We start from the raw sequence: 24,169 nt of genomic DNA, 5'->3' as shown, positions 1-24,169 counted from the left end.
GAACAGTCAATAAGACATCATTCACAGCTTTTTCTGTTTAAACATTATGTTAAAAAACTGTAATCATCTAAACGCCATATAGACAACATTTTGGAAAACTTGCACAGTCCATGTGCACCTCCGATCAACTTGATTCAAAAGATAAAACTAGTTTAAAATACAATGAAAGCTTTATCTCAATGTTTCTTTCTGAGTAAAAAAGGAGTGGCTGAACACGCTAACCAGCTGAAACTTGAGTGACAACTTCTTGCGACAGCAGGTGACGAGCAGGTTCCTCCAGGCAGGGACGCCCTGTCAGCCTTACAGGGCATGGCCTCGGGAGATAATACTTCAAATGACAGCAATCGCCCAACTTCCTCTGCAGGCTATTCTAAAAAACCTCCTTATCGGTGGTGGTGCACCTTACCTTGCGTGACTTTCAATGGCAGTTCCAATTCCAATCTGTCCCGATCAGTAATCCCTTGCCACATTACTTTTAATTTCCATTCTTTTTGTCTTAAATTACATCTCTCATCTTACATGAGGTAGACACACTACTACTCAAGATCTCCTTAAGATATGAGGAGTCTGGGCAGCCTCTTTTCTGTCCCCAGAAGGATGAGATCACCCTGCACTGAGCAGTGAGCGTACATGAGGAACCATGCAGGTGGAGTCATGGGAAGCAGGTGTCTGATGGTTCCCACGCTGACTGAGTAGGTTTCAGTCAGGAGAGCAAGCCTCTGCAGGCCCTCTGACTGACTCCCTCGTTTCGTTTGTTCCCTTGCGTTGGGGCAACCTACTGCTGGCAGTCGCTGAGCCGCCGCCGCCACAAGTCACCATGCAGGTTCACAGGAACCGCCAGCCAATTGTGGCAAACCTGTGCAAAAAGCACACTTACTTGAACATGTTTGGCAGCAGGAGCCCAAACAGTGCCATAGGCAATGATTTACTGATGGAGTTTAGCCGTGGGTTGTGCTGTTACAGGTGAAGATGTTGCGAATAACACGTACACAGCAACACCTTTGTATGAACAGGCTTTACAATGGTTTTACAATAACTATGAATTAATGCACAATTATAATATTCAACCTTTATTTAAAAAAAATTTAAAAAAACAGCAAATGTTGAGACGAACCATCCACGTCTCACATTCAAATTGAACTTTTGGGCCTGCTTTTTGTTTTTATACCTTGCAAAAATATGACTTGACCATTCATTTTGTTGCTTTCTGTTTGGCTACAGGTGGGTTCCTCAAAATCGGAGAAAGACAACCCTAAAATGGATAGTCGACAGGAACGCAAGCCCAAGAAACCTCACTACATTCCTCGCCCACCTGGAAAACCCTTCCAATACCAGTGCTTTCAGTGTCCATTCACCTGCAACGTGAAGTCCCACCTCTTCAACCACATGAAATACAACCTGTGCAAGAACTCAATGTCTTTGGTGTCACAGCGAGCAGAGCACATCGGTAAGTCAGCTAAAGTCCAGCAGCAAAGCCCCCCAAAGGAAATACTCCCAAGCCCTGCAGTGAAGAACACCCCAGTGCACAATGTCAAAATTGTGAAGCTCCGAAATGATATTGAGGATGATGAAGCAAAGGATGAGAAGAAACCTGAGGAGGTACCCAAAGGTGACATTTCAGGAGAAGATTCCAGAAGGTTTGCTGAGAAGGCTATGGGGAAGGAGGACAACAAAGCTACCCGCACAAGTTCCTCTGCCTTCTCCCCAGTAACCCCACTCAGAGAGAAGAAAGATGGCCAAGCCTCCGTCAAAGCCGACCAACCTCCTGCTACAGTCTCTCCATTCATCCACTCCTCAATCTCCAGGGTCTATGCCCCACCGACAGTTAAACCTCTCCTCTCTCACGTGATTCCAGACTACCCTCCATACGTGCTGTCAGACCGTCCTCTGCACTCCCTCTACCAGTCCTATATACTCCCAGGTAACCATCCTTTGCCCAGCGGGACCAGTACACCTTCTTTCCGCCCAGATTTTCTGGAACCCCGCTTCCCTAACTTTAATTCCATGGTTCCCCCACCTTTGGAAGCGCCCAATTCAGCCTTCCTACAGCACTTCCACTACAGATATGGCCAGCCCATATACCAGACATCACCTCTGCAGTACGGGCTCTACCATTCCCCCGAGCTCCCTGCTACCTTGCAGACCCCACGCTATATTCCGCTGGAAATGTATGGTCATCATGGCTATGAGCTGAGAGATTACCGGAGCTACGTTCCTCCGTGTCCTCCAAATGGCCCATACGCCACAGAGTCTGTTGAAGGGCAGAGCAGACAGGAGCAGCAGGACAAGTCCAAGAGGCTAAGCCCAATGACGGGCTGTGCAGCCTTCGGCTCTCCAGATCGGCCCAACAACAACGTATACAGCCAGGCGGAGCCCTCGGCAGAAGACCAGCGCACTGCCCAGCCAAACTCGACATCGCCGCAGCTGTCGCGAGATGCCAGTCCGGCGGCCAGACCACTCACATCCATGCCAGTTCTTCAGTTGCTTAAGCAGAGAACACTACAGCAGCAAGGGGGGTAAGTGGCGGCATCATCATACAGACAAAGCCATTAATTAGGACTCTGTCTGATCTCGCAGTATTTAATTAAAACCTACAGAGTCCTCTAAGGAGGTCAAATAGCATAGCCTTTAAGAAAAAGATCATACATGTGACAACTATAAATAACTAAACTGACCGCAAGCTCTAAGCCACTTGTCTTTACCTTTCCACAGGACACAGGCCCGTGAGGTCTGCAGTGATTCACTGAGTGAGCAAGAGGCCGATGACGAAATGGACGATGACCAGACTCCTCTTGACCTTTCAAAGAGGGACCAGGTCAAACACAGCCGCAGCCAAATTGAAGGCGGCGACACTGCCGACAACACTCAGAATGAAAAGCCTCTGAACCTCTGCATCAAGACCCGACCCAGCAGCCCCGCTCCGTACGCCACACAAACCCGCTCTCCAGTGCCTGACGGTTCGCTCAGGTCCTCCGAGGCCTTGAGGTCGAGAACTCAACATCAGGCGGACGGGGAGCACAGCGACCAGAGACGGACGGCAGCCTTTGCCCTTTGCCAGCTGGCTTGTTCCAGTTCCCAAAGCCAGGACAGCGCCACCTGCAGGAACACCCAAGGTCCACTCTGCCCAAGTCTACCGACTTCAGAGCAGACGGAGGAGCCAACCTGCACACCTGACACCAGGCTCAGCATGAAGAGAGTCAATCAGGCCCAGGAGGAAACCGTGGGGGGAAGCAAGAGGGAAGCACAGAGAAAGACTGGGAAAAAGGCGAGTGCCAAACCGCCAAACTATGTTCCCAAGAAAAGGCCTCGCTGCAGCTAATTCAGTATACTTGGATTTGAAAGTAGACATGGATTTTTAGAAATAACGTACAAATCGTCATGGATCAAGAAAGAGCAAATTACAGTTATGCAATATTCTTTCACTAGAGATTAAACGAACAACTGACAAATATCTTTTAAGTTCTCCATAAGAGTGCTTTTGATGTATTTTTTATGATGTATTACGGAACCAAAATGTATGACCAATCAAGTGTGCACTGTAAATAGAGGGTGATGGTACATAATGTGTTCGATGCTGCTTTTAAATGCTTTTGCTTTGATAAATAAAATATTTAAAAGAAATAAATATTTTAAATGTGTTTTATTGTTAATGAAAAAGGAAAAACCATGAAGAAAAAAACCCCACAAAGAGATAAGACTCAGAGAGGCATACTGAGAGGGATCCAGACAGAGCTAAAAAAAAAGCACGGTATATACTTTCAGTGATGAATGTGGAGTGTATCTACGGTTGTTATACCGTGAGAAGTGAGAAAGTCACACACAGCAAAATGTAGTACAAACGACATGTTTTAAGCACCCTGTGCGTAGTGGAGAGATGTGAGGGTTGGCATACGCACCGTCAGACAGGCGGGAGGGCAGCAGCAGTCCTCTTCTGCCCAGCTCTGCCAGGGCCAGACAGCCTCCATGCCATGCGTTATCAGTCTCCTGGAAACTGAGACAGCAAAACAACATTTAAGTAACCACCAAGGTGACCTACAACTGAAGTCTCCACACCATGCACTGTACTGGAAACTGAGACACAACATTAAAGGAACAGAAACAATAACGACAAAAAAAAACTAAGGTAACTGAGAAAATTCCTGTGGTAAAATAAAATTTCACCTGAAACAGTCCAGCACCGACCCGACAACTTCGTCAGCCAACTCTTTTGGCAGTCTACCTGTAACTCTTCCAATACTGAGAAACAAAAGGAGTGCCTCTGTTAGTTTCACTAGACGAAAAAACAAACAAATCTCTTGTGGTGGCTTAATTAGGTACATGGATAGCTTTGTTCAAACAGAAACCTCATTTGCATAATTGTTTACACTGAAGTACAAGCAAATCATCTGTACCCCTTGGCAGCAGACCAACGCACTATGGTTTCCTTGTCCTTCAGGCCAACCAGGAGTTGCTCTGCAACAATGGACCAATTTCATTGTTAAGATAAATGTACAGAATTATTTCAACTCTAATTTCAAATGTTTTTAATTTAACTTCAATTTCAAATGTAAATTCAACTGATTGATGGTAAGGTAGAGGTTGATATTCACCGATGACGTTCTCCACTTCTTCAGGAATGTCATAGTCCTCATCCTCACCCTGATCTGGGGTGGAGGTCACCATTGGTTTGGAGGAGACAGACTGGGACAGATTCACAGCTAAGGACCGACTGCCTCTTTGATACCTGAGGAGAATAAAGACATCTCTTAGTTCAGCACTTCACTGTGAAGAAAAAAAAGCAAAACAGTTTAAAGGATTACGGGTCTATATCACATGCTGATTTTCAGGTGGTATGAATTAACTCATATGCAATGGCTTGGTTCAAGGTCAGTTCAATCAATATATAAATCAATCAATCTTTTTTTTTTTTACTCTATACAGCTTTTTTTTTTTAAACAAATAAATGCCTCAAAAAGATGCTTCCCAAACTAATGAGGCTGTAACATTAGTAATATACTGACAAGAATGCCACAGGTAACATGCTGAGAGAAGCACCGCCTCCGCAGCCCCTCACAGGTAACATGCAGAGAGCAGAACCACCTCCCTCACAGGTAACATGCAGAGAGCAGAACCACCTCCGCAGCCCCTCACAGGTAACATGCAGAGAGCAGAACCACCTCACAGGTAACATGCAGAGAGCAGCACCACCTCCGCAGCCCCTCACAGGTAACATGCAGAGAGCAGCACCACCTCACAGGTAACATGCTGAGAGCAGAACCACCTCCGCAGCCCCTCACAGGTAACACGCTGAGAGAAGCACCACCTCCGCAGCCCCTCAAAGGTAACACGCTGAGAGAAGCACCACCTCCGCAGCCCCTCACAGGTAACATGCAGAGAGCAGCACCACCTCCGCAGCCCCTCACAGGTAACATGCTGAGAGCAGCACCACCTCCGCAGCCCCTCACAGGTAACATGCTGAGAGCACCACCTCACAGGTAACATGCAGAGAGCAGCACCACCTCCGCAGCCCCTCACAGGTAACATGCAGAGAGCAGCACCACCTCCGCAGCCCCTCACAGGTAACATGCTGAGAGCAGCACCACCTCCGCAGCCCCTCACAGGTAACATGCAGAGAGCAGCACCACCTCCGCAGCCCCTCACCTCCACTTGGCCATGCGTGGCTTCAGGAAGGTCAGGCCCAGCCGCTGCACCAGCTTCACCCCCAGCTTCCTAAGCATGGCCTGGTTGCTCTCCGGCAGGTGCCGCTGATCCAGGCACTGGAGGACTGTCGGAGCTGAGAGTGGACAAGAAACAGGCTGTTACACTGCAACCCAAAGTGATCTTCTATTCATCATTTTTTTGTGAAGTGGGGAGAGGAGGTGGCACTAACCATACTGGAGGAAGTCATCTCTCTTTCCATGTTTGAATAATTGGGCCTAGAAAATGTGGAAACCGTGATGAGATTTTGCCAAACTCTCGAGTGCAAGATCCCTGTTCCTCACTCAAACCCTTAACAAACCTGCAACCTGGACCTTTATTGGTGCTTAAGTGTGCAGGTACTCATTTTAAACATGAAACATCTGCTTTGAATAAGAGGCATTAAAGGGCATCTCAATTACATCGAACATCCCCTTCAACACTACTACAGCTAGAATAAACTTTGTTATCACAATGTGGGTTTCACCTCAAACAGAGTGTAACAAGTGTAGCTTTCACAGTTGAAAAAACAAGATATTTTCTCTCACAGGCTACACACATGTGACATTTACTAATATGCAAAGCTTAGAGCTGAAAGCCATTTTAGCACTCGGGGCATTCTATAAACACACAGAGCCAGTTTCAAAGGCTGTAGGCATCTAAAGTGATTAACAAAGACCACATCTACCGCTCCTAGGCACACCAAACATGCAAAGCAGGTTTTCTAAGCATGAGAAGCCAGTAATTCTTTTGAAATACAACCAGGTGTATCATAACAAGTCTAACCCTGACAAAGCTTATCCATATTCATTTGACTAAAATGAGAAAGTTGGGATTGGGTTATCTTTTTCTTGATAATTAATTGTGTGGAGACCAGTGTTTATGCATATTCTTCTATGCATAATGTACCTTTAAATCAAACTTTGCACGTTTTTACAGAAGTGACAACATTTGTTACATATATAATAAATGCTGAGCATAAGCACTGCTACATCGTATTTGTACTTCTATATAGTATAGGCAAATATTGCTAATATCAATCATAGTAAAAAATACATATCAGAAGTGGGTTGTTCAACATATATAGTGGGTTTACCAGAGACTGCAAAGTACCATCCAGAACGACGGTGCCTTCCATAGTAAGGTCACTGGCCTGGGAGACCGTGGTGAGGTTCCAGTCGAGGAAATCTCCCAAACGTCTCTGCTTCACATCGGGGCGCGTCACAAACCTACGCACACAAAATGATTAAGTTCATTTTTTGGTGAAAACTCAAATTGCGATTTACTGTGAATTTCTTTAGTGTGAGAACGAGCCTTCAGATTATCAAGATCAGATCAGATTATCAACAAGACTGCCCCCCACTGGGTGTCGAATTGCACTACATCTTCACTCGAAAAAATCATGGGGTGGAAATACTGGCCTACTAAAGAGACTATGTGAGGTCGTAATGCACTTACTTTGACACAAGCACTGAGGCAGCATCTCTGGACTTGTCGCTGACTGTTAGGTAGGACTGTAAAGCACATGTTCAATTTAAGTATGTCAAATAAACATGTGGCACATATAGGCCTAAATGCAAACCAGAAATGCAAATAATTATAAAAAGTAATTCAATATTTTGTCATATTTAGGCCTGCACTTGTGGGGTTTAGGGTTGGTTTCTCTTTGTTAATGGTTATATACGAATACATTCGAACAAGGGATCCAAACAAACTCTATGTTGACCCCATTATAAGTATACTCCCTCCATTGCCAGGCTCAAATTGAATTAAGTTGAGTTTTTACACACACACTACTTTATATGAAAATATGAGACGACAGGATGAAGCGCTATATGAGGGGTTTTCTACTTTCGGCAAGAGGAGCACTGTTTTATTACTATCCACACGTGTAAATGCTTTTCATGAATGCCTGGAATGTACCATATTAGTACACAAAAGAAATAGCAAGGCAATGTACATCAGCTTTTCACCAAACAGTAACCAGTGCAATTATGTAGAGACAAAAAATATGAAAGGTCCCTTAGAAGAAGTATATTACCTTGGCAACAGCGAGGATGCGGTCCATAACGGGCTCTCTGACCTGAGCGGGGTCAGAGCTCAGATGACCGTCCAGACGGGATAGGTCAAAGGGAATGAGACAGGTCATGGAAAGCCAGAGGAGAAGCATGTAGCGGGTCTCCCAAGTCTGAGAATGAAGGCCCAGAGTACATCTGAATGATACTGATTACAGTCCAGCTGTACATACACATTGAGTGGTAGCAGCACATAGCTGAAGGTGCTTCTTGTGATCATACTGAATATAAGTTCCACCTCCCTCTACATGGTGAAAAACACCTTTCTAAACATCGGTAGTATTATACCATTTTTATTTCTGAATGTTAAAAGGAAGGGCATCTCTCTTCAACGGCAAAGCTAACTGAGCCCAAGCTGCAAGTGAAGTGTCACACTCACCTCTGTGTCTTTGGGGTCTTGTCTGCATAGCAGATCCAACACAGGCTGAAGATCTGCCACCTCATGGGGGAAGAGCTGCATGAAGATCTTGTAGCCTCTGACCTAAACCAGAAATACACCAGGGGTATACATTAACGATCAGGCTTTTGGAAAAGGAAAACGTTACAAAGAGTAACAAATGTTATGATAATGGTGCACTTGCCTTAGAAATGATGTAAAGAAATTTAAATCCTAGGTGCACAAGCAGAGGCGGGGACTTCTCGCTCCGGATATGTTCTAGCAACATGGTCACCATCCATTCTGAGGTGGAAAGAGATCATTAGGCAACAACGATGGGAGGAGAGACATCTCCAGTAACAGTAAATGAGTATACTAATGCCAGAACCTATTTAATAAGTAGGTGAAAATAGGAAAACAAGGAATGGTTAACATGTTACCTAAGTGTGGATCCAGAAGATGAGGTTGCTCTTGGTATCCATCCATTATGACTGCAGCACAGCACAGCACAACATCAATGTCAATGTTTTGTAAACACACAAATACAGAGGCACACTGTATAACATGCTGTAAGAAAACGCAGGAAACCTTCAGAGAAAAGGGGGGATAAAAACAGACTGCGTGCTAGTAAGACTCACCCACGAATCTCTCCGTTGCGGATTCAATTTTGGCTGTATCTTCGTGAATTTCAGGCAAACTGGCGAACAGGGATCGCACCTCAGCACTGTCGCTGAACCCATCAAGAACACAAACCTTCACGTCGGTTTCCCCGACTCCGTCCTCCCCATCACCAGACCCTGTGCCTGTCAGCGCCATTGTACTCGGGACTATAGGCTTCAAATGATCAGAATAATTCTTGCTTGTGTGACGACTTTCAGTTGTCAGTGATGAGTAAGGCTTCGCCTTGTAAGACAAAGTATTATCTACACGGGTACTCTAAAGATATTCACGTTATAAGTCCGTTGCTAACAACCAAACTAGCACTTGTATGGGTGTGACGCATCTATTTAGAGTAGAGATGCCTATAGCCTACTCACCATCACAGTGCACAACTTCAAAACGTAAAAACTGGGATCACCACATAAACCCAACGTGTTCTTTAAGACGACTCAAACTGCTTACAAACGATATGTTGAAATTGTGTTATAAAGTCATACGAAAAAGTGTTCTCTGTACTTTTCTGTTGTTCATGTGATACTGTTTAGCACCGGAGCTTGAACTGAGGGCGCAGACAAATAACTTCCGGTTCGTAGAAAAATATCAAATTAAAACATTGACACGGCCCTGTCTATAAATAATAAAAAGTTGCGATATGTGTGTAGCCTAATGTAGCGGAGTTTAAGTAAATGTTTTAAATCGTAAATGTACTTGAGTAAGGGTAAAAGGTATTCGTCATTAAAACTACTCCTACTACTTCCAAGGTACAATTTATTGGAAAAAATACTTAAGTAGCCTACATGTAACGTAGTAAATGTAACACGGAACTACCCACCTCTGCTAATGGGTTAATTTTTTAGAGCACTATAACATACATTGATTTAAAATATAACTGTAAGAATCACAAGATGTTTTAAGCCATAAGTAAACTTTATTCGGATTAATGTCACACTTGTAGGTGTATACATCCATCAGTTCTGAAGGATTTATATTAAGGAGTTAGATTAAGATGTTAACTGCAATAAGCACAATTTATAATATTTAATTATTTAAGTGTTCAAAATCCAAATGTATCTCTATTTTAAATGTTGACAATTCATTCCTAATTGTACTGTACATTATTCCACATTAAAGGTAATTACAGTGTAATACCTTGTGACACACATGTGTCTACTTACATACTGTAACTGTCCAGTACTTTCAACATCAACCCCTTCACTCAGAGCAAATGGAATGTTAGTAAAAATATAAAAATAATCACACATCACTGTTAACTTTCCTGCATCTGCTTGACTTTTCTTGAGTGAAATTGACTTCATATTACTGCTGTTACTCTATATTTACGCTCTTTAGTTAGTGTGTGTTGTGGAATTGTTAAAGTGCAAAACTTCTGTGGCATGGATTAGCATGGTTATGGGATAGGGCCAGGGGTGGGTGGCATCAAATCCCATTAGTAATGCCTACTTTACCAGGTCCTTCATGATGCGAAGGGAGGAACCCCTGTACCCACCACCAAAATGATTCCAGTGGTTCAGATAGTGGAAGAGTTCATAGAGCTGCTGCCGCTTCTCAAAGCCGGGTGTCTTAGGGATCTTCCCGTGGTACCCAGTGTAGAAAGACTTATTGAAGCCGCCAAACATGCCTGCAATGCCCATCTCAAATTCAGAGTGGCCGTAGAAGGTTGCAGGGTCAAAGATGATTGGGCCGTCAGAGCATTCAGCCACATTGCCTCCCCACAGGTCGCCGTGGAGTAGCGCCGGGACAACTGTCACATCAGCAAATAGCTGGGGAATCTTCAGCTGAATAGAAGGAATTGGTAGAGAGAGAGCACAAATATGATGTCAGCTGGTTTGATTAAAACAGACAACTACTAGTGGCCTCAGTTTGGTTCTTTCTGTACCTGAAGGTGAGACCACAGTTCTCTGGCCTCTCTGTCCCCATAGCTGTTCTCCACCATGCCAAGCTGTTGGCCAAGCTTCTGCTGAGCGTAGAATGCCACCCAGTCATCTTGCCAGTCATTATTCTGAGAGAGATGGCAAAAGTGGGCAAAGATAGGCATTATACGGATATAACAAAGGCAAGCCACCCAAATAAATTCAATTAACAGAGCAGCTGCCGCAATCTGTCCTTGATGCATTAATACTGTAGCTATGCCAGGCCAGGATTAAATCTGTCTTGGAGAGTATCTTGCCATTAGGCTTCATCTCCTTTCATCAACCACGGACTAAGATATTAGCACTGATCTTGTTATCCAAATGTGCAGCAACTGACCTGTGGAAGGTATCCACAGCAGGTTGGAACATGAAACCCAAATTTGTCAATGACTGGCACTTCAGATCCTTTCCCTGCATGTACAAACATTGGTATTTAATAAAAAACACGACATGTCTCAGTTTCTCCCAATAAATTGGTATTACTGAGGGAACTGGCCTACAAGGTTGTATTGTGAAGTAGCACTGAGTGTCCAGTAGATGGCTCCCTAACACCTTTTTGAGAGCTCACAGCAATGAGGATTCAGTGTATTACCGACAGTTTGCTCCTCTTTGCTCTGCTTCTCTCTCTGTTTTTGGTTATGAAGATGCAAGTCGGCCAAATGTTCCCCCAGCTGGGCAGACAACCTACGCATGTAGCCAAATATACATGCATACGTCAGGATACTTCATCCACTGGGGATAATTTTAAATGGGCCAGAAAACATGTCTGCCCAAAACGATGCACAATGTAAAGGTAAAGAGGCTGATGAAAAGCTTTATGAATTACGTACAAATATCGTTTCTCAGTAAATGCCATATTATGTCATCAGCTAAGTGGATCTTTCTAGAGCAGGCGTGACCCACCCAAGGGTAGAGTTCACGTACAGTACTAATATACTACTGAAATCAGAATAACCATATTATATCTGTTGCCTGTGATATGAATATTACATGTGAAAAGATCTCAGTTTAAATACTAGATTTATTACTTATTAGTTTAGCCCTAAAATTACAGGAAGAGGGTATATCTCCCAGCCCTCTTTGGGAATCTCCTGCTTTAGGTTTGGGAGGACATAGTGGCATACTTGCTCAGGCTTCTCATATCCACATGCTCCATGACAAACACAGCTCCCCCTCGGTCTAGATCAATGACCTTCACAGGTTTAGGAACTTTCACAGTGTTTGTTTGCAGTATGGCCTCCAAGCTAGCCATCTCCCCAACAAACATTCGTTTGGCCTTCCAAAGAAAGCATGAGAAAAAAGACAGGACAAAATGTCACAAAATAAACAAGACACCATGTCACAGCAACAGGGACAGGGATTATGAAAGGACAGTATACCCTAATACATCTAATATAACCGAGTTACAATACCGTAACTGCAACACTGGCCTTGAATTAGGTTTAGTGTGTCAAATTGTTTAGTACGCAGGATGCAATCACGTGTAAAATATAGCCTACAATGTTGCACTGTCGGCGATAAGCTAAGGCAGTGCGAGAACCTTGATTACGCAGTCTGAATTAAAAATCAATGTGCACGACATAATAAAACAATGTTTAACGGATGATAACCTCGCTCTTGTGATTTATCTTCACAAAGACTCTCCCGTTGTCAGTGTCATAACTCTGGCCCTCGCTGATGCATCCAGCCCCCGAATGACCGGTGGCTTTCAACATTGAGGTTTCCAGCTCCCTTTTTAACTGAGCCTCCATTATTTACTATCGCTTGACGTTAAAGTCACATTAACGTTATAATGATAAGACGAGCAGAACTAAACCGTCTCCAATATGAAAGATACGTGATGCAGTGCCACATATGGCGTGAGCCGATGTTCTTATAGCGTGAACTCTATGATGCTACTATTCAGTATTTTGATTCCGGGTAGAGTTTTTTGTTTAACCAATAGAAAAAGCGAAACTTTGACTGACACATGAATCAAGCTATCACTGTTGGTGAAGGCTTTTTAAGGACCCTCCCTGATGTATAATAGCCGTGGTAGCAATATTATCTAGTGAGCTTGTTTAGCTAATTCGGGTGAAATGAAACATCTAAACCGTTAATTTATTTTCAATGTAATGTCATATGAAGTGATCAAATTTAAAACAAATACATATAATCGACAGTATGTGTTTGTTGCTCGGTTCGACTGGTGTTGGAAAAACCCTTCTACTCAAACGTTTACAGAATATCCTTTGATAGCAACTGTAGCATAACGGTGTTATCAGTGACGTTAGCTAGCGACACTATTGATAACTCATTAGATGTGTTTGTTTAGTATTTGAGTCCTTAACATTATCCACAGCTCACACGAGACCAGCCAGCTGATTTGGGTGAAGCTCCTGTAACACTCCCCACTGTTAGTAAGATTTCAACGTGATCTAGTTGTTTGAGTGTGCAGTAACCTTTTCACGATAAATCTGTTCAAGTGACCTAACATCTTGGAAGGGTATTCTGCTCATCACCTAAACTTTTCACCAGAGCTCAGTGATTGCCCAGTCCAGTTTACTGTAATAGTGCCTTTTTAAGTTTGTGGCGTACATACAACTGGTTGTGCTATCATTTTTTTTTTATTATCCCAAGTTTGTTTTATTTGTTAAAACTTGTAACTTAGCTGTGAACCTAATCCATTGCAGGTTGGAACAAATCTCACCGACCTGAAATTCAAAAAGAAGAGGGTAACCGTGAGAGAGCTCGGAGGTTGCATGGGCCCCATATGGCATAGCTTTTACGCAGACTGCGCCTCTGTCATTGTGCGTCAGGACGATTTTTACCTCTTTTCATACGTTCCTCAATAGAATGTGACTACTGCGGAATAGTTTAATAACATTTTATGCTGCACAGTAAAGAAATGCACCTTTATTGCACAATCTGATTAATGTTTTCACATATGGCATACATATTAATACTACTTTATTAGGGCACCGTGTGAATGTGCAATATTTCTGATTCCAGTTCGTGGTGGATTCAGCCAATATCACCCAGATATCCTCCTCCTGCATCCAGCTGTTGTCTGTCCTCTCAGCTGAGGCTCTTCATGGTGCTTCAGTGCTTGTGCTCTTCAACAAAAGGTGAGATTTTTCTCAATCCTAAGTATGGACCTTTAATGGCTGTGTGTAACAGCCGGGGTACATTTCCCCTTGACCTTGAGGTTTAGATGTCTCCTCAGTGCCAGTTTACACTGAACATCATAGATTATAAGGCACATCTGCCACACAACTCAAATAATTATTTTTTCCTGTGCTTTCTTTTTAGGGATCTTCCTTGCACTATGACTCTGATGGAGATGAAGTCACTTTTCAGAATGAATGACATCATTGCCTCAGCCCCTCAATCGATTACCACATTGGAGGTGAGCGCACGCTCTGGCCAGGGACTAAAGGAGGTGTTGAGCTGGTTAGAAAGCCTAACTGGGACCTGAAGACGGGCCCAAAACACCAGGAACTGCTCTGGAGCACTGCTCCACAGAGTGTTTGAGGAAGCCTAGTATCTTGGACTAGATTGGATTTACTCCATGCTGTGGAAACATATGCACTGAGAAGATGACGGTTTTTGAGGCAATTATGAATGACTGCAGTTTCACTTGGTAAATATATATATATATACACACAACCTATACTGGACTGCGTTAGTGAAGTTAGATAACTTTTGGATCTTCATAGAATAGGTAAATCTATGATAAAACAATGCCTGTAAACAACCTGTAAGGTACATGCCAAAAAAAGTATGATATGAAAAATAAAATGGAACTCAAGTGATTTAAATGCCATTGCTGAGGCAGGACAACTAAATGAGAGAGAAAAAAAAACACTGAAGAATAAATGACTGCAAGAGCTGCAAGTTGAGTTGTTAACTGAATCCTTATATTTCAAGAGCAATGTTTCATAAAGCAACACATTCTCACTTTTCTTACATTCCGTTAGCATGATGGTTCTGCAGTAGCTTCATTCCCTGAAAAGTTCAGTGTTCATACTGTGTCATATTCCCCACACCTCCTCTCCCAGCAACGCACACGCACACACACACAAATCAATACGCTTAAACTCCCTCTCTCCTATAGCAATTCTTCAGCATTACTCAAGTTGCTTTTATTTAACTAGCTGGGCCTTATTGTCTAGATGTTTTTTTTTGGCTCGTCTCCCTTGCCGTTTTGTTCTCAGGCGCTAGTTATCCCTAAGGGTGTCACAGGAGAAACGGCCCAGTCAGTGCAGACAATCCAGAGGCATTCTAGATCTGTGGGGCAGGGGTGGGGTGGGGTGGGGTGTGTGGTGGAATAAGCAAAGACACGCGGTGTACATTCAGTACTGGATCAGGACAGCACAGTGCACGGGCCTTCAGTGAATCAGCTGTGTGAAGCATTGTGTGAATAAATTCTCTTGTGGCATCAAAGGAAGTATTAAAAATATCTTGCAAGAAAACGTCTTCATTAGGACTTCACTCCAATGACAACTGACGTGTCTCTTCCATCCCCGTTTGCATCTGAATAGTGTTTGTTTGTGTCTCTGTTCCCTCTCCTCCCGCTGGGTCTGTCACATACAGAGCACACTGGCTGACAAGTGATACCAGTAAAGAGCAAAGGAAGTGAAGGTAGTTAAGCCCATATAAAACTCAAGGTTATTAAACAGAGCTTTCAATACTGACTTTAGTTCCAGTTGAGTCTACAGGTCTATCAACATTTAGGGAAAACAAAAACAAAACAAAAAAAACTACAACTGTTTTTCCCCACCAGGGCCAACTGAGCATCTGGAAAATCATAACCTAGAACAGCTCTCCCTTGTAAGGCCCAGGAGAACGCCTCAGAGGAAAGGGTTCTGGTTTTGCTGGTCCGCTCCAGGAGGTCCAAGCGCGTTCGCGGAAGAGAGGGGCAGCAGCGGCTGGGGCAGGTTTCCGGGCAGGTCCAAGAGTCCGGCCGCAGCCGCAGGCTGGGTGAGGGAGGAGGGCAGCGAGGAGGGCTGCTGGTTGGAGGGCAGGGGCAGGGAGGCACTGTAGGGGAGCGAGCCGGACTGGGGCACTGGAGAGGTGGAGCTGGGGCGCATCTGGTTCAGAGTGAGGCGGGGCTGCTCACTTTGGAATGGATTTGAGGGTGCAGGGGTGCTTGGCCCTGAGAAAACAAATGGGGGGAATATGTCAAAAACCCCTGATATGAAGAACACCTGTATTACTATACGCAGACAGACAGACAGATAGATAGATATACAGATAGATAGATGGATAGAGATAAATATATTGACATAGATAGACAGATAGATATGTAAAGATCTATCTATCGATCTCTAGCCTCACCTGTCAGGAATGGGTTCAATGTCTTAGGGGCAGAGCCGACGGGAATCAGAGAGTCCAGGTTGACCAGCGACGCGGCTGCCGGACCAAGGAAAGCCTCGGGTGTGTGACATGCTCTGAGCTTCGGGTCAGCCAAGCTCTCTCCCAGGCGAGACATATCAAAGGGCTCAGGACTGCCCCCGCCATGCCCGTTCATATTCACCTGTCCTCCGTCCATGGCCTCGTCAAAAAGATCTCCATCTATTCAACACAAAGCCTCGTTATATCACCATGCGAACGTGTGCTGAAAACAAGACTTCCATTTCCAATATGATGAACAGAACATCATACATCAAATAAATGCTAGTGAACAATCTTTGGGCAAAAAACAGGTAAGTCTTCTCTAGCATACAAACATGAAATTCCAAATATGTTTTTGCGAGTTCTGTAACTGTAACTAAAAGGGCCGGTGCTGACACAGTTCCTGAGAACAAGAGCAGCGTACCATAGGGACTGCCAGCCCTGGGGGAGGAGTGCTTGAACACACCGGGAGGCCTTTGAGTTTCTGCAGGAGTTGTAAAAAGGTCCACTCCTGCAGAGCCTGCAGAAAAAACACAGAGCCTCATTATACAGGCTAAAGCGGTAGTGGTACAGAAGGGAGGTGCACATCAACCCACTGGTGAAGCATGGTGAGGGAAAAACCCAGATTTAGGGGGAGCAGCCCTGAACCATGCCTTTGACTATGGGAGGGGGGAGGGGGGGGGGGGTTCCTGTATGCAACAAACTATGTGCTCCTGTGCATCTATGTTCTATGTTATCTTTAGCTTGCTTTATTAAATAAAAGTAAGGCACATCTCCAGTCCATCATGCTGTACTTTAGAGGGGGTGGGGGGGGGGGTGTCAAACTGGTACCTTTATGGATAGGGGTCGACCACGCCTGGCCTGTGAGGCTGGACCTGGGGGTATCCCATGGGTCTGCGGGGCTAGCTCTGCGATCCCAAGGCTGCTGTGGTCGACCAGCACTGGCTGACGGCCCCAACCAAGAGCTGCCTGCGCCTCTTGCTGAGCTGGCCTCTGCTAGGGCAGAGTTTGGATGGGTGTAAGGAAACTTAAACCATGGGGTATGCATGCACTCTGGCGTGGAGGACACACTGCCTTCCCGACGCCAAATTAAACACACGTTATGCGTCCACACTAATGTACTGCTTAGCAACGGATTGTAGTCGACAACATAAATACTGCTTCCTCCCAGCAGCGTTTGCGGAGAAAATAAGAGAAATGTAAGTGACGATCCAGTGAGTTGGTGTGGAGCGGAGTGAAAGCAGTTGTGTGTAGATAGGCGACGTAGTTGTGTAGTTGTGTGTATAGAGGAGACGCAGTGGTGTAATTGTGTGTATAGAGGAGACGCAGTGGTGTGTAGAGAGGAGACGCAGTGGTGTGTAGAGAGGAGACGCAGTTGTGTGTAATTGTGTGTAGAGAGGAGACGCAGTGGTGTGTAGAGAGGAGACGTAGTTGTGTAGTCGTGTGTAGAGAGGAGACGCAGTGGTGTGTAGAGAGGAGACGCAGTTGTGTGTAATTGTGTGTAGAGAGGAGACGCAGTGGTGTGTAGAGAGGAGACGCAGTTGTGTGTAATTGTGTGTAGAGAGGAGACGCAGTGGTGTGTAGAGAGGAGACGCAGTGGTGTGTAGAGAGGAGACGCAGTTGTGTGTAGAGAGGAGACGCAGTGGTGTGTAGAGAGGAGACGCAGTTGTGTGTAGAGAGGAGACGCAGTGGTGTGTAGAGAGGAGACGCAGTGGTGTAGTGGTGTGTAGAGAGGAGACGCAGTGGTGTGTAGAGAGGAGACGCAGTGGTGTGTATAGTGGAGACGCAGTGGTGTGTAGAGAGGAGACGCAGTGGTGTGTATAGTGGAGACGCAGTGGTGTGTAAAGTGGAGACGCAGTGGTGTGTAGAGAGGAGACGCAGTGGTGTGTAGAGAGGAGACGCAGTGGTGTGTATAGTGGAGACGCAGTTGTGTGTAGAGAGGAGACGCAGTGGTGTGTAGAGAGGAGACGCAGTGGTGTAGTGGTGTGTAGAGAGGAGACGCAGTGGTGTGTAGAGAGGAGACGCAGTGGTGTGTATAGTGGAGACGCAGTTGTGTGTAGAGAGGAGACGCAGTGGTGTAGACACACCACAGCCTTACCCAGAGAGTCCCAGGGGTCGGCCCTCAGTGGGCCAGCGGCAGCGGGCACGGCGTGGATGTCACCAGCTGCCAAGTCCCAGGGGTGGGCACTTGAGGGCTTGGCGGGGGCCGGTGCAAAAATATCTACAAGATCATTCATGGCAGACTGCCAAGAGAGAGAGAGAGAGAGAGAGGGAGCAAAAAGAAAACTTTCAAATGCAGGTGGTCAACCTTGAATGGGTCAGTCGAGTCTGGGATACATATCCGCTCCCCAAGTCCCTGACCTTCATCCTGTGTTGCTGATAAGAGTTCGGTGTCAAGGCTTGGTTCTACAGTTACATAACTAAATCACATGTAATGTATTGTAATATAGTAACTACAATGGTAATTGGGATTTTCCACATACCCCCCCTCGTCCCGCCTCCAGCTCTCGTTTACTCTCCTCAAGAGCTTTTTGGAGCATCGACTCATCTCCCTGGCGACATTGTTGATCCTGGCAACAGACACATGGACACAGTTGGCATATAAAGGGCCGAAGTAGCACTTATGTTCAGTCATCGTGACAAAGCCATGTTTGCTGAATCACGCTATAACCCCCCCGAACCACCCCCCCCCCACCAGATGGAGCCCTTCCACAAAACACGCTGAACATGACTAAAAAGATATACAGTGGTTCACACTTAAGGTCACACAGAAGAAAGACAGGGCATTTATGCAAAGGCCACTCTGTGAGTGGCTCCATTGTTCAAACCTGGCACAGAGAGAGAAAGGACAGCAAGAGGGTGAAGGGGTGGGGGCTGGGGAGGGTGGGTTTGGAGAAATGGACACACAGAAAGAGGGAAACAGGGGAGGCAGTGTCCAAAAAGAGAACCAGAGAGCCCGCAGAGAGAGCCAGTGGCAGGGCTGTTTAGGGCCACCAGAGGAGAGAGAGGACGCCAGGATCAGCTCATCTGTACATGACCCAAACAGCCCTTCCCAACCAGGTCCCAGAGCCGTTGTCCTTACTACCTGCTGGTGCTCCTCTTTGCTCAGGCTCAGGGCAATCTGGAGCTGGGTCTCTTCATCCATATCCAAGGCCACAGGTGGGGGTGGGCGTGGCTGGGGGGGGAACCCAAAAGGGTTGAGAGAGAGAGAGAGAGAGAGAGAAAGCAAGAAAGAAAAACAAAGGTCAGTCAATTATCAACACTACTGGCAGACCTCTATGCAGCCAGTGCATGCTAGCGAGTAGCTTTCCAGACTAACCAATCCAGGCAAAGTTAGTCACCGCTTTGCCTCTCCCATTCTAAAGACGTCAGCGTTTCCTTCTCCCCACTACCACCAGTATAGGTCAGAGGCAGGGAGGTCTCCCCACTGGCCTGAGAGAAAGGGAGTTGGTTAGGGAAACACGCTGGCCACTTAGATGGAGGAGGGAGGGAGGGAGGGAAGAAGGCATGCCGCTTTGCTGGTCAGGAGGGGGGTTTAGGGTTGGAGGAGGTGGGTTGAGTTGGCCAAAAAGCTTGAGGAAAAAAGACCTTCTACATGCAGGGTTACGGACAAGAGACGTTAAAAAGGCCACGGTGTGGAGAGGCCTCGTTTAAGCTGGGAGGCGGGGGAACGTGAGGAGGAAGAGGAGGAGATGGGTTACAGGGGGGAGACGCAGCACCGCAATGCTGTACCTTCATGGCCTCCTCCTTGCTGAGACTCATGGCAATCTGGAGCTGTGTCTGCTCATCGATATCCACAGCCGGAGGAGGCGGCTACAGAGGAGGAAGGGTTGGGAGGAGGGACCGTTTAATGTCCTAGTACTCAAAAACATGCTCTCTCACTCCCTTAGCAAATGTTCTATATTCTGTTCTATACATCTCTATTCTATTCTATTCTATTCTGCCACCGCTATTCTCTTGTATTCTACAACTTGGAGTAATTCTGGAGACCAGGAATAAATGACCCATCGTAGACTGGCATTTTGATTCATTTGTGTAGTGTTAAACTATTAAACTGCTGTAGCGGAACTGAGTAAAGAGTTTGATGGTGAGCCACATAAATCTGTCAAGAAAAATCTGCCAAACTCATATCACCAGCCTCCACCCTCAGAGAAGAGTTATTCACTTCCCATGCTGTCAATAGCTGGCAACAGTCACAAACATATGATCAATGCCTCAGTTCAAGTCAATGCGGGTCCAGTGACTGTCACGTGACAGCTGCGAGCAGGGTATGCTGACTCGATGCCTCCACATTAAAAATTGATTCACAGGAAGCCAAATGATGCTAACGCACACGCTCTCTATCAGGATAATGGGCAAGAAGTGCTTTCAGAGCTGGCCTTGAGGAAATCAAATAGACAGATGCTAAGATTTGTAGGAAACAAGTGTCTGTAAGGGCTTAGGACAGTCACCAGGCAGCACACGACACACCAATCAGTGACGAGTGTTTGCTGGCTTTATGACCCATCAGCGAAGTAACGTCGGTGCCACACTGGTCCCAGCGCGCTGGTGCTATTGATTCAGGCACGCAGTGGATCAGACGAGGGGAGGAACTGCTGACATGGCCTGGCTAGTGGATAATAAACATCAGGCCAACTGCCGCTATTTGAAAAGATCTCAAGTGAAAGCAACACTGACTAGTTTTAATGTCCTGCATCAGCATGTGTGTGCTTTCATGGATGATTAAGACAAACTGATATTTCCAGAAATGTTTATTTAACACCACAGGCTACATGTTGTACACTACCTGAAATGCACAGAAGAGGTTGTGAGGTATGTATGCAAAGTTTACGTTTAAGTCTGAACTGACCCTCATTTCCATAAATCACTGGTTCACTGCAAATTCTCCTCTGCAGGCTGCAAAAAATCTTTTCTTATCTACAAAGCACAGGCCCAGGGGAAAACCCCATTCCAAAGCATACCCATAAAACACCACTAACTCCCTGGCATTCTGTCTAGGGTACCTTGGAACATTTTTATCAAACACGAAGCCACCAGACAAGGTATGTTAAAGGTCGGTGCAGCAGAGCTGCGTCAGTGCGTCATGGTCACACACACACTCATGCACACACACACACACACACACACACTCATGCACACACACACTCATGCACACACACACACACACAGACAGGTGTTGGTGTTAGGTTTAGCGTGTAGGAGCTGACCCACCTTCTCTGTCTCTTCTCGGCTCATGGCCAGGGCCAGCTGCAGCTGCAGCTCCTCCTCCCCGCTGGTCTGCGGCCGCGCCTGCTCCAGATCCGGGGCTAGTTGGGGGGGGGGGGGAGAAAGAAGAAGAGGCTGAGAGGATGAGGATGAAAAGGCGGAGGGAGGTTTCAGAGCGAGAGTGAAAGCGAGCAAGCAAGAGAGACACAGACAGAGAAAGAGGAAGAGAGAGTGCTCAATTCAACCTTTTTTTTTTTTTTTTTTTAAGGCCAGGATTGAGAAAGGGGGGGGGGGGGGGTGTGCAGGCAGAGTTTGAGAGCAGGCTGGTGCTGCTTGTGCATATTAAGTTGCCTGTAGTAGGCACCCGGGTCGCGGGCGCCCAAGCCTCGTCCTGGGATTACTTCCCCTCCCGTCTTTGACTCTCCGCTGGGAACAATAGCATGCCTGTGCAGGGCAGCAAGGGCAGGGAGGGGGATATGAAGAGGTGCCCCCCCCCCCCCCCCCAACTAAATCCCCTGGCAGGACACAGGATGCAGGTCTACCCAGGTCTGGGGGTGGGAGAGGTTGGCAGTGCCCATGACGCGATGCCAGGCCAGCAGAGGGCCAGACACTTGCAGAGTGCACAGCCTCTGAGCACCCCCATCACTTCCACTGCATTGCCTCTCAAAGGCCCCTGCCTGGCCTGGAATGCACACGCTTGCACTCACACACACGTGCACGCACGCACGCACGCACGCACGCACACTAACAGAGACACACACACACACACACACACACACACACAAACACACAAACACAGGCAGGCAGGGGGCACCTGAGATAGGACTGAGAACCTCACTATTACAAAACAGACCATGAACACACAAACTGAATCTGAAAGTACATCTAAAGAACATGTCACTCAGCGTGCATTCCCAACAGCTGCACGGCACACTGACGTTGACCAAGTCACAGAACAGGGAGGCACTGTACTTCCCCAGATTTCTTGGCGTCTGTCCAATACAAATATGATCCTAGCCCTGCCACTCGAAAACCAAATCACACCGATTCCATGGGAATTCGACCGCCTATCTTTAGGGAAGTCCACCGTAAGTTTCCTGCCAACAAAATGCTGTGAACTGAATTCCTGAAAAACTGAGTTCCCTTCATATGTAGAAATGCATACTGCGTTATCTTTCAGACACTAAACCCCTAACACTGTTCATTTTGCTATACTAAAAGACTCAGGTTTCCCAAAAGCTACCGACTTGCTGTGATAGTAGCACCTTTCTGCTAGGGAGCGGTGTCTGTCTGTGTGGTTCTGTGCCATGAGCTGTGGTCCAGAAGAAAGAAATCAAGCGGAGAAAAAATGTAATTGGGTAGAACAGTAACCCTGACAGGACGTAGCTGACTTACATCATATATGGCTTCCACTGAACTGAACGAAATCCTCAGAGGCAACCACCATCCGACCCCCTCTCACCAACGGCATCAGTGAAGCTGTTGCCTCCCAGTGCTTGGGAGTATACATATGGGAACAACCACGAGAGTGTGTCTAAATATGGGTGGGAACAACGTGCGTGTTTTAAACGTTCTATGCCAATCAAAGTGATTGTAAAGAGTTCAAACAGAGGGTTCAAACTGAAAATAGCAATGGCGAGTGGTGCTAAACTTAAGAGGAAAAACCAGCCTTCTTAAATGTTGGTTCTCACCAATCTCTCAATACCAACATTTCAACGAGTCATCCTGGAACAGGTTTCCTTGTTATGAAATGTCAGTCATGTGTGGCACCGCAAGACTTGAAGCTGTGACACACACCTGACACTGCGCGCACACACACACACACACACACACACACACACACAGTAACCAAGTTCCCACATGTTCAGCTAATCAAGACCATCCGCCAGAACTGGGTGCAAACACAGGCTTTTCATAGACACATGGCATCTTGGTAATCACATTTTTAACATAGTGCACAGTGTCTCCATTTTTCAGGCTTGTTTATCTAGATTGAGCAAGAGCAAGAGAATGGAAGGAATGCAGCCATAGCCCGAGATCACCACCGGGTACAGTGCTGCGTGACTGAAACTGAGAGACGTTTGAGCCCAGAGAAAACCTGCAACACTAAACATGAGTGATGTTCCCCTATTACCCCACTAAGCACCAGAGGTATTAGTTAGAAATCAGACCAAATGTTGACAGTTGAAGCAAAACTGGTAATATGGCTTAACTGTATTGATACCGGATTGTAAATTATTTAGGTAATAGAAGTGTAATTGTCTCACTCTAACTCATTGATTTTGAGATGGGGGGGGGGGGTGTTCTCATGTATTGTTGAGAACATTATGGAGATTCCATAACATGGATATTTTCACATGGAAATGCCAACAGGACATGCACCTAAAGAAAAGTCTGGTACTATTTTCATGAAATCCTAACCAATTCCAAATCTAAGCTGCCTGTGTACTAACAGAGGATTGTAATAACGACAATTTAGATGAGGGGCCAGAGGAGGATGGGTGAGATTTCTTTTTTTGTACTTACAATTGAAGTTAGACTGGGACCCTCGGGGCCTGGCGTGCTCCTCCCCGTATAGGGCTCCCATGCTCGGCTGACTGGTGCGACGGCCTGGGTACGGGGGTGGCATGGACCCATAGCCCAGGCTGGTGCCCGCCATGCGCTCCCGGGTCTTGTGGGCCTGGGCGCGCTCTTGCCGCAGCCGCTCCTCGTCCCGGATCAGGGAGACCAGCTGCTTGGCCCGTTCGCGCACGTGGATGCCCTGGTCCTGCCCCTCGCGGTCGACGAACTGGAAGTCCCGCAGGGTCTGGATGGCGTAGATGTTCTCCTTGCACTGCTGCGCCACGCGTTCTGAGCCCGTCTTGATCAGG

At 46.2% G+C, this 24,169-nt stretch overlaps 4 protein-coding genes across 4 annotated transcripts in view; 1 reads left to right on the top strand and 3 right to left on the bottom strand.

The window, feature by feature from the left end:
- tbcd (tubulin folding cofactor D) overlaps window positions 1-9,620 on the bottom strand; it is a 33,084-nt gene extending 23,464 nt beyond the window's left edge. Inside the window, exons 1-13 of the mRNA XM_031576353.1 lie at window positions 8,766-9,620; window positions 8,568-8,618; window positions 8,333-8,430; window positions 8,131-8,232; window positions 7,718-7,864; window positions 7,135-7,190; window positions 6,773-6,905; window positions 5,870-5,915; window positions 5,641-5,773; window positions 4,590-4,723; window positions 4,392-4,452; window positions 4,162-4,236; window positions 3,897-3,991 (exon numbers count right to left, since the gene is read on the bottom strand). Of these exons, the coding sequence (XP_031432213.1) occupies window positions 3,897-3,991; window positions 4,162-4,236; window positions 4,392-4,452; window positions 4,590-4,723; window positions 5,641-5,773; window positions 5,870-5,915; window positions 6,773-6,905; window positions 7,135-7,190; window positions 7,718-7,864; window positions 8,131-8,232; window positions 8,333-8,430; window positions 8,568-8,618; window positions 8,766-8,943 (1,309 nt within the window). The 5' untranslated portion in view covers window positions 8,944-9,620. The remainder of the gene's footprint in view (window positions 1-3,896; window positions 3,992-4,161; window positions 4,237-4,391; window positions 4,453-4,589; window positions 4,724-5,640; window positions 5,774-5,869; window positions 5,916-6,772; window positions 6,906-7,134; window positions 7,191-7,717; window positions 7,865-8,130; window positions 8,233-8,332; window positions 8,431-8,567; window positions 8,619-8,765) is intronic.
- Window positions 9,621-9,695: 75 nt separating this feature from the next.
- LOC105910974 (fructosamine 3 kinase related protein) lies at window positions 9,696-12,602 on the bottom strand. Its single transcript, XM_012839741.2, has 6 exons — window positions 12,329-12,602; window positions 11,843-11,994; window positions 11,311-11,402; window positions 11,056-11,129; window positions 10,685-10,807; window positions 9,696-10,583 (listed from the first exon to the last, which is right to left on the bottom strand). The coding sequence occupies exons 1-6, from the start codon at window positions 12,467-12,469 to the stop codon at window positions 10,245-10,247; spliced, it is 921 nt and encodes a 306-aa protein (XP_012695195.1). The 5' UTR covers window positions 12,470-12,602; the 3' UTR covers window positions 9,696-10,244.
- Window positions 12,603-12,729: 127 nt separating this feature from the next.
- Window positions 12,730-14,594, top strand: arl16 (ADP-ribosylation factor-like 16). The gene is made up of 5 exons (XM_012839746.2): window positions 12,730-12,942; window positions 13,058-13,113; window positions 13,391-13,507; window positions 13,710-13,825; window positions 14,010-14,594. Exons 1-5 carry the CDS (start codon window positions 12,882-12,884, stop codon window positions 14,173-14,175), a joined length of 516 nt encoding a protein of 171 aa, XP_012695200.1. The 5' UTR covers window positions 12,730-12,881; the 3' UTR covers window positions 14,176-14,594.
- Window position 14,595: 1 nt separating this feature from the next.
- On the bottom strand, window positions 14,596-24,163 carry epn3a (epsin 3a). The gene is made up of 10 exons (XM_031576339.2): window positions 23,826-24,163; window positions 21,306-21,400; window positions 19,827-19,907; window positions 19,180-19,269; window positions 18,578-18,664; window positions 18,193-18,337; window positions 16,926-17,087; window positions 16,519-16,614; window positions 16,038-16,274; window positions 14,596-15,855 (listed from the first exon to the last, which is right to left on the bottom strand). Exons 1-10 carry the CDS (start codon window positions 23,956-23,958, stop codon window positions 15,551-15,553), a joined length of 1,431 nt encoding a protein of 476 aa, XP_031432199.1. The 5' UTR covers window positions 23,959-24,163; the 3' UTR covers window positions 14,596-15,550.
- Window positions 24,164-24,169: the final 6 nt, after the last annotated feature.

Source organism: Clupea harengus, chromosome 1, assembly GCF_900700415.2.
Source record: "Clupea harengus chromosome 1, Ch_v2.0.2, whole genome shotgun sequence".
In the NCBI taxonomy this organism is placed as follows: Eukaryota; Metazoa; Chordata; class Actinopteri; order Clupeiformes; family Clupeidae; genus Clupea; species Clupea harengus.
The sequence above is the reverse complement of the archived record's forward strand: the minus strand, read 5'-3'. Positions and strand labels throughout refer to the sequence as shown.

Bases quoted from the DNA above. Each gene is read 5' to 3' on its own strand.
- LOC105910974 (XM_012839741.2), bottom strand. From the start codon at position 12,469: ATGGAGGCTCAGTTAAAAAGGGAGCTGGAAACCTCAATGTTGAAAGCC. The intron at 11,130-11,310 runs GTAATACACTGA...TTGTACATGCAG, and splicing joins CAAAGAGGAGCAAACTGTCG to GGAAAGGATCTGAAGTGCCA. The intron at 10,584-10,684 runs GTACAGAAAGAA...CCTTCTATTCAG, and splicing joins AACTGTGGTCTCACCTTCAG to CTGAAGATTCCCCAGCTATT.
- arl16 (XM_012839746.2), top strand. From the start codon at position 12,882: ATGTGTTTGTTGCTCGGTTCGACTGGTGTTGGAAAAACCCTTCTACTC. The intron at 12,943-13,057 runs ATATCCTTTGAT...AACATTATCCAC, and splicing joins TCTACTCAAACGTTTACAGA to AGCTCACACGAGACCAGCCA. The intron at 13,508-13,709 runs GTGCGTCAGGAC...TTCTGATTCCAG, and splicing joins CAGACTGCGCCTCTGTCATT to TTCGTGGTGGATTCAGCCAA.
- epn3a (XM_031576339.2), bottom strand. From the start codon at position 23,958: ATGGCGGGCACCAGCCTGGGCTATGGGTCCATGCCACCCCCGTACCCA. The intron at 19,908-21,305 runs GTGGGTCAGCTC...CCTCCTCTGTAG, and splicing joins GCCGAGAAGAGACAGAGAAG to CCGCCTCCTCCGGCTGTGGA. The intron at 16,275-16,518 runs GTACGCTGCTCT...TGTGTTGAATAG, and splicing joins CAGGGCTGGCAGTCCCTATG to ATGGAGATCTTTTTGACGAG.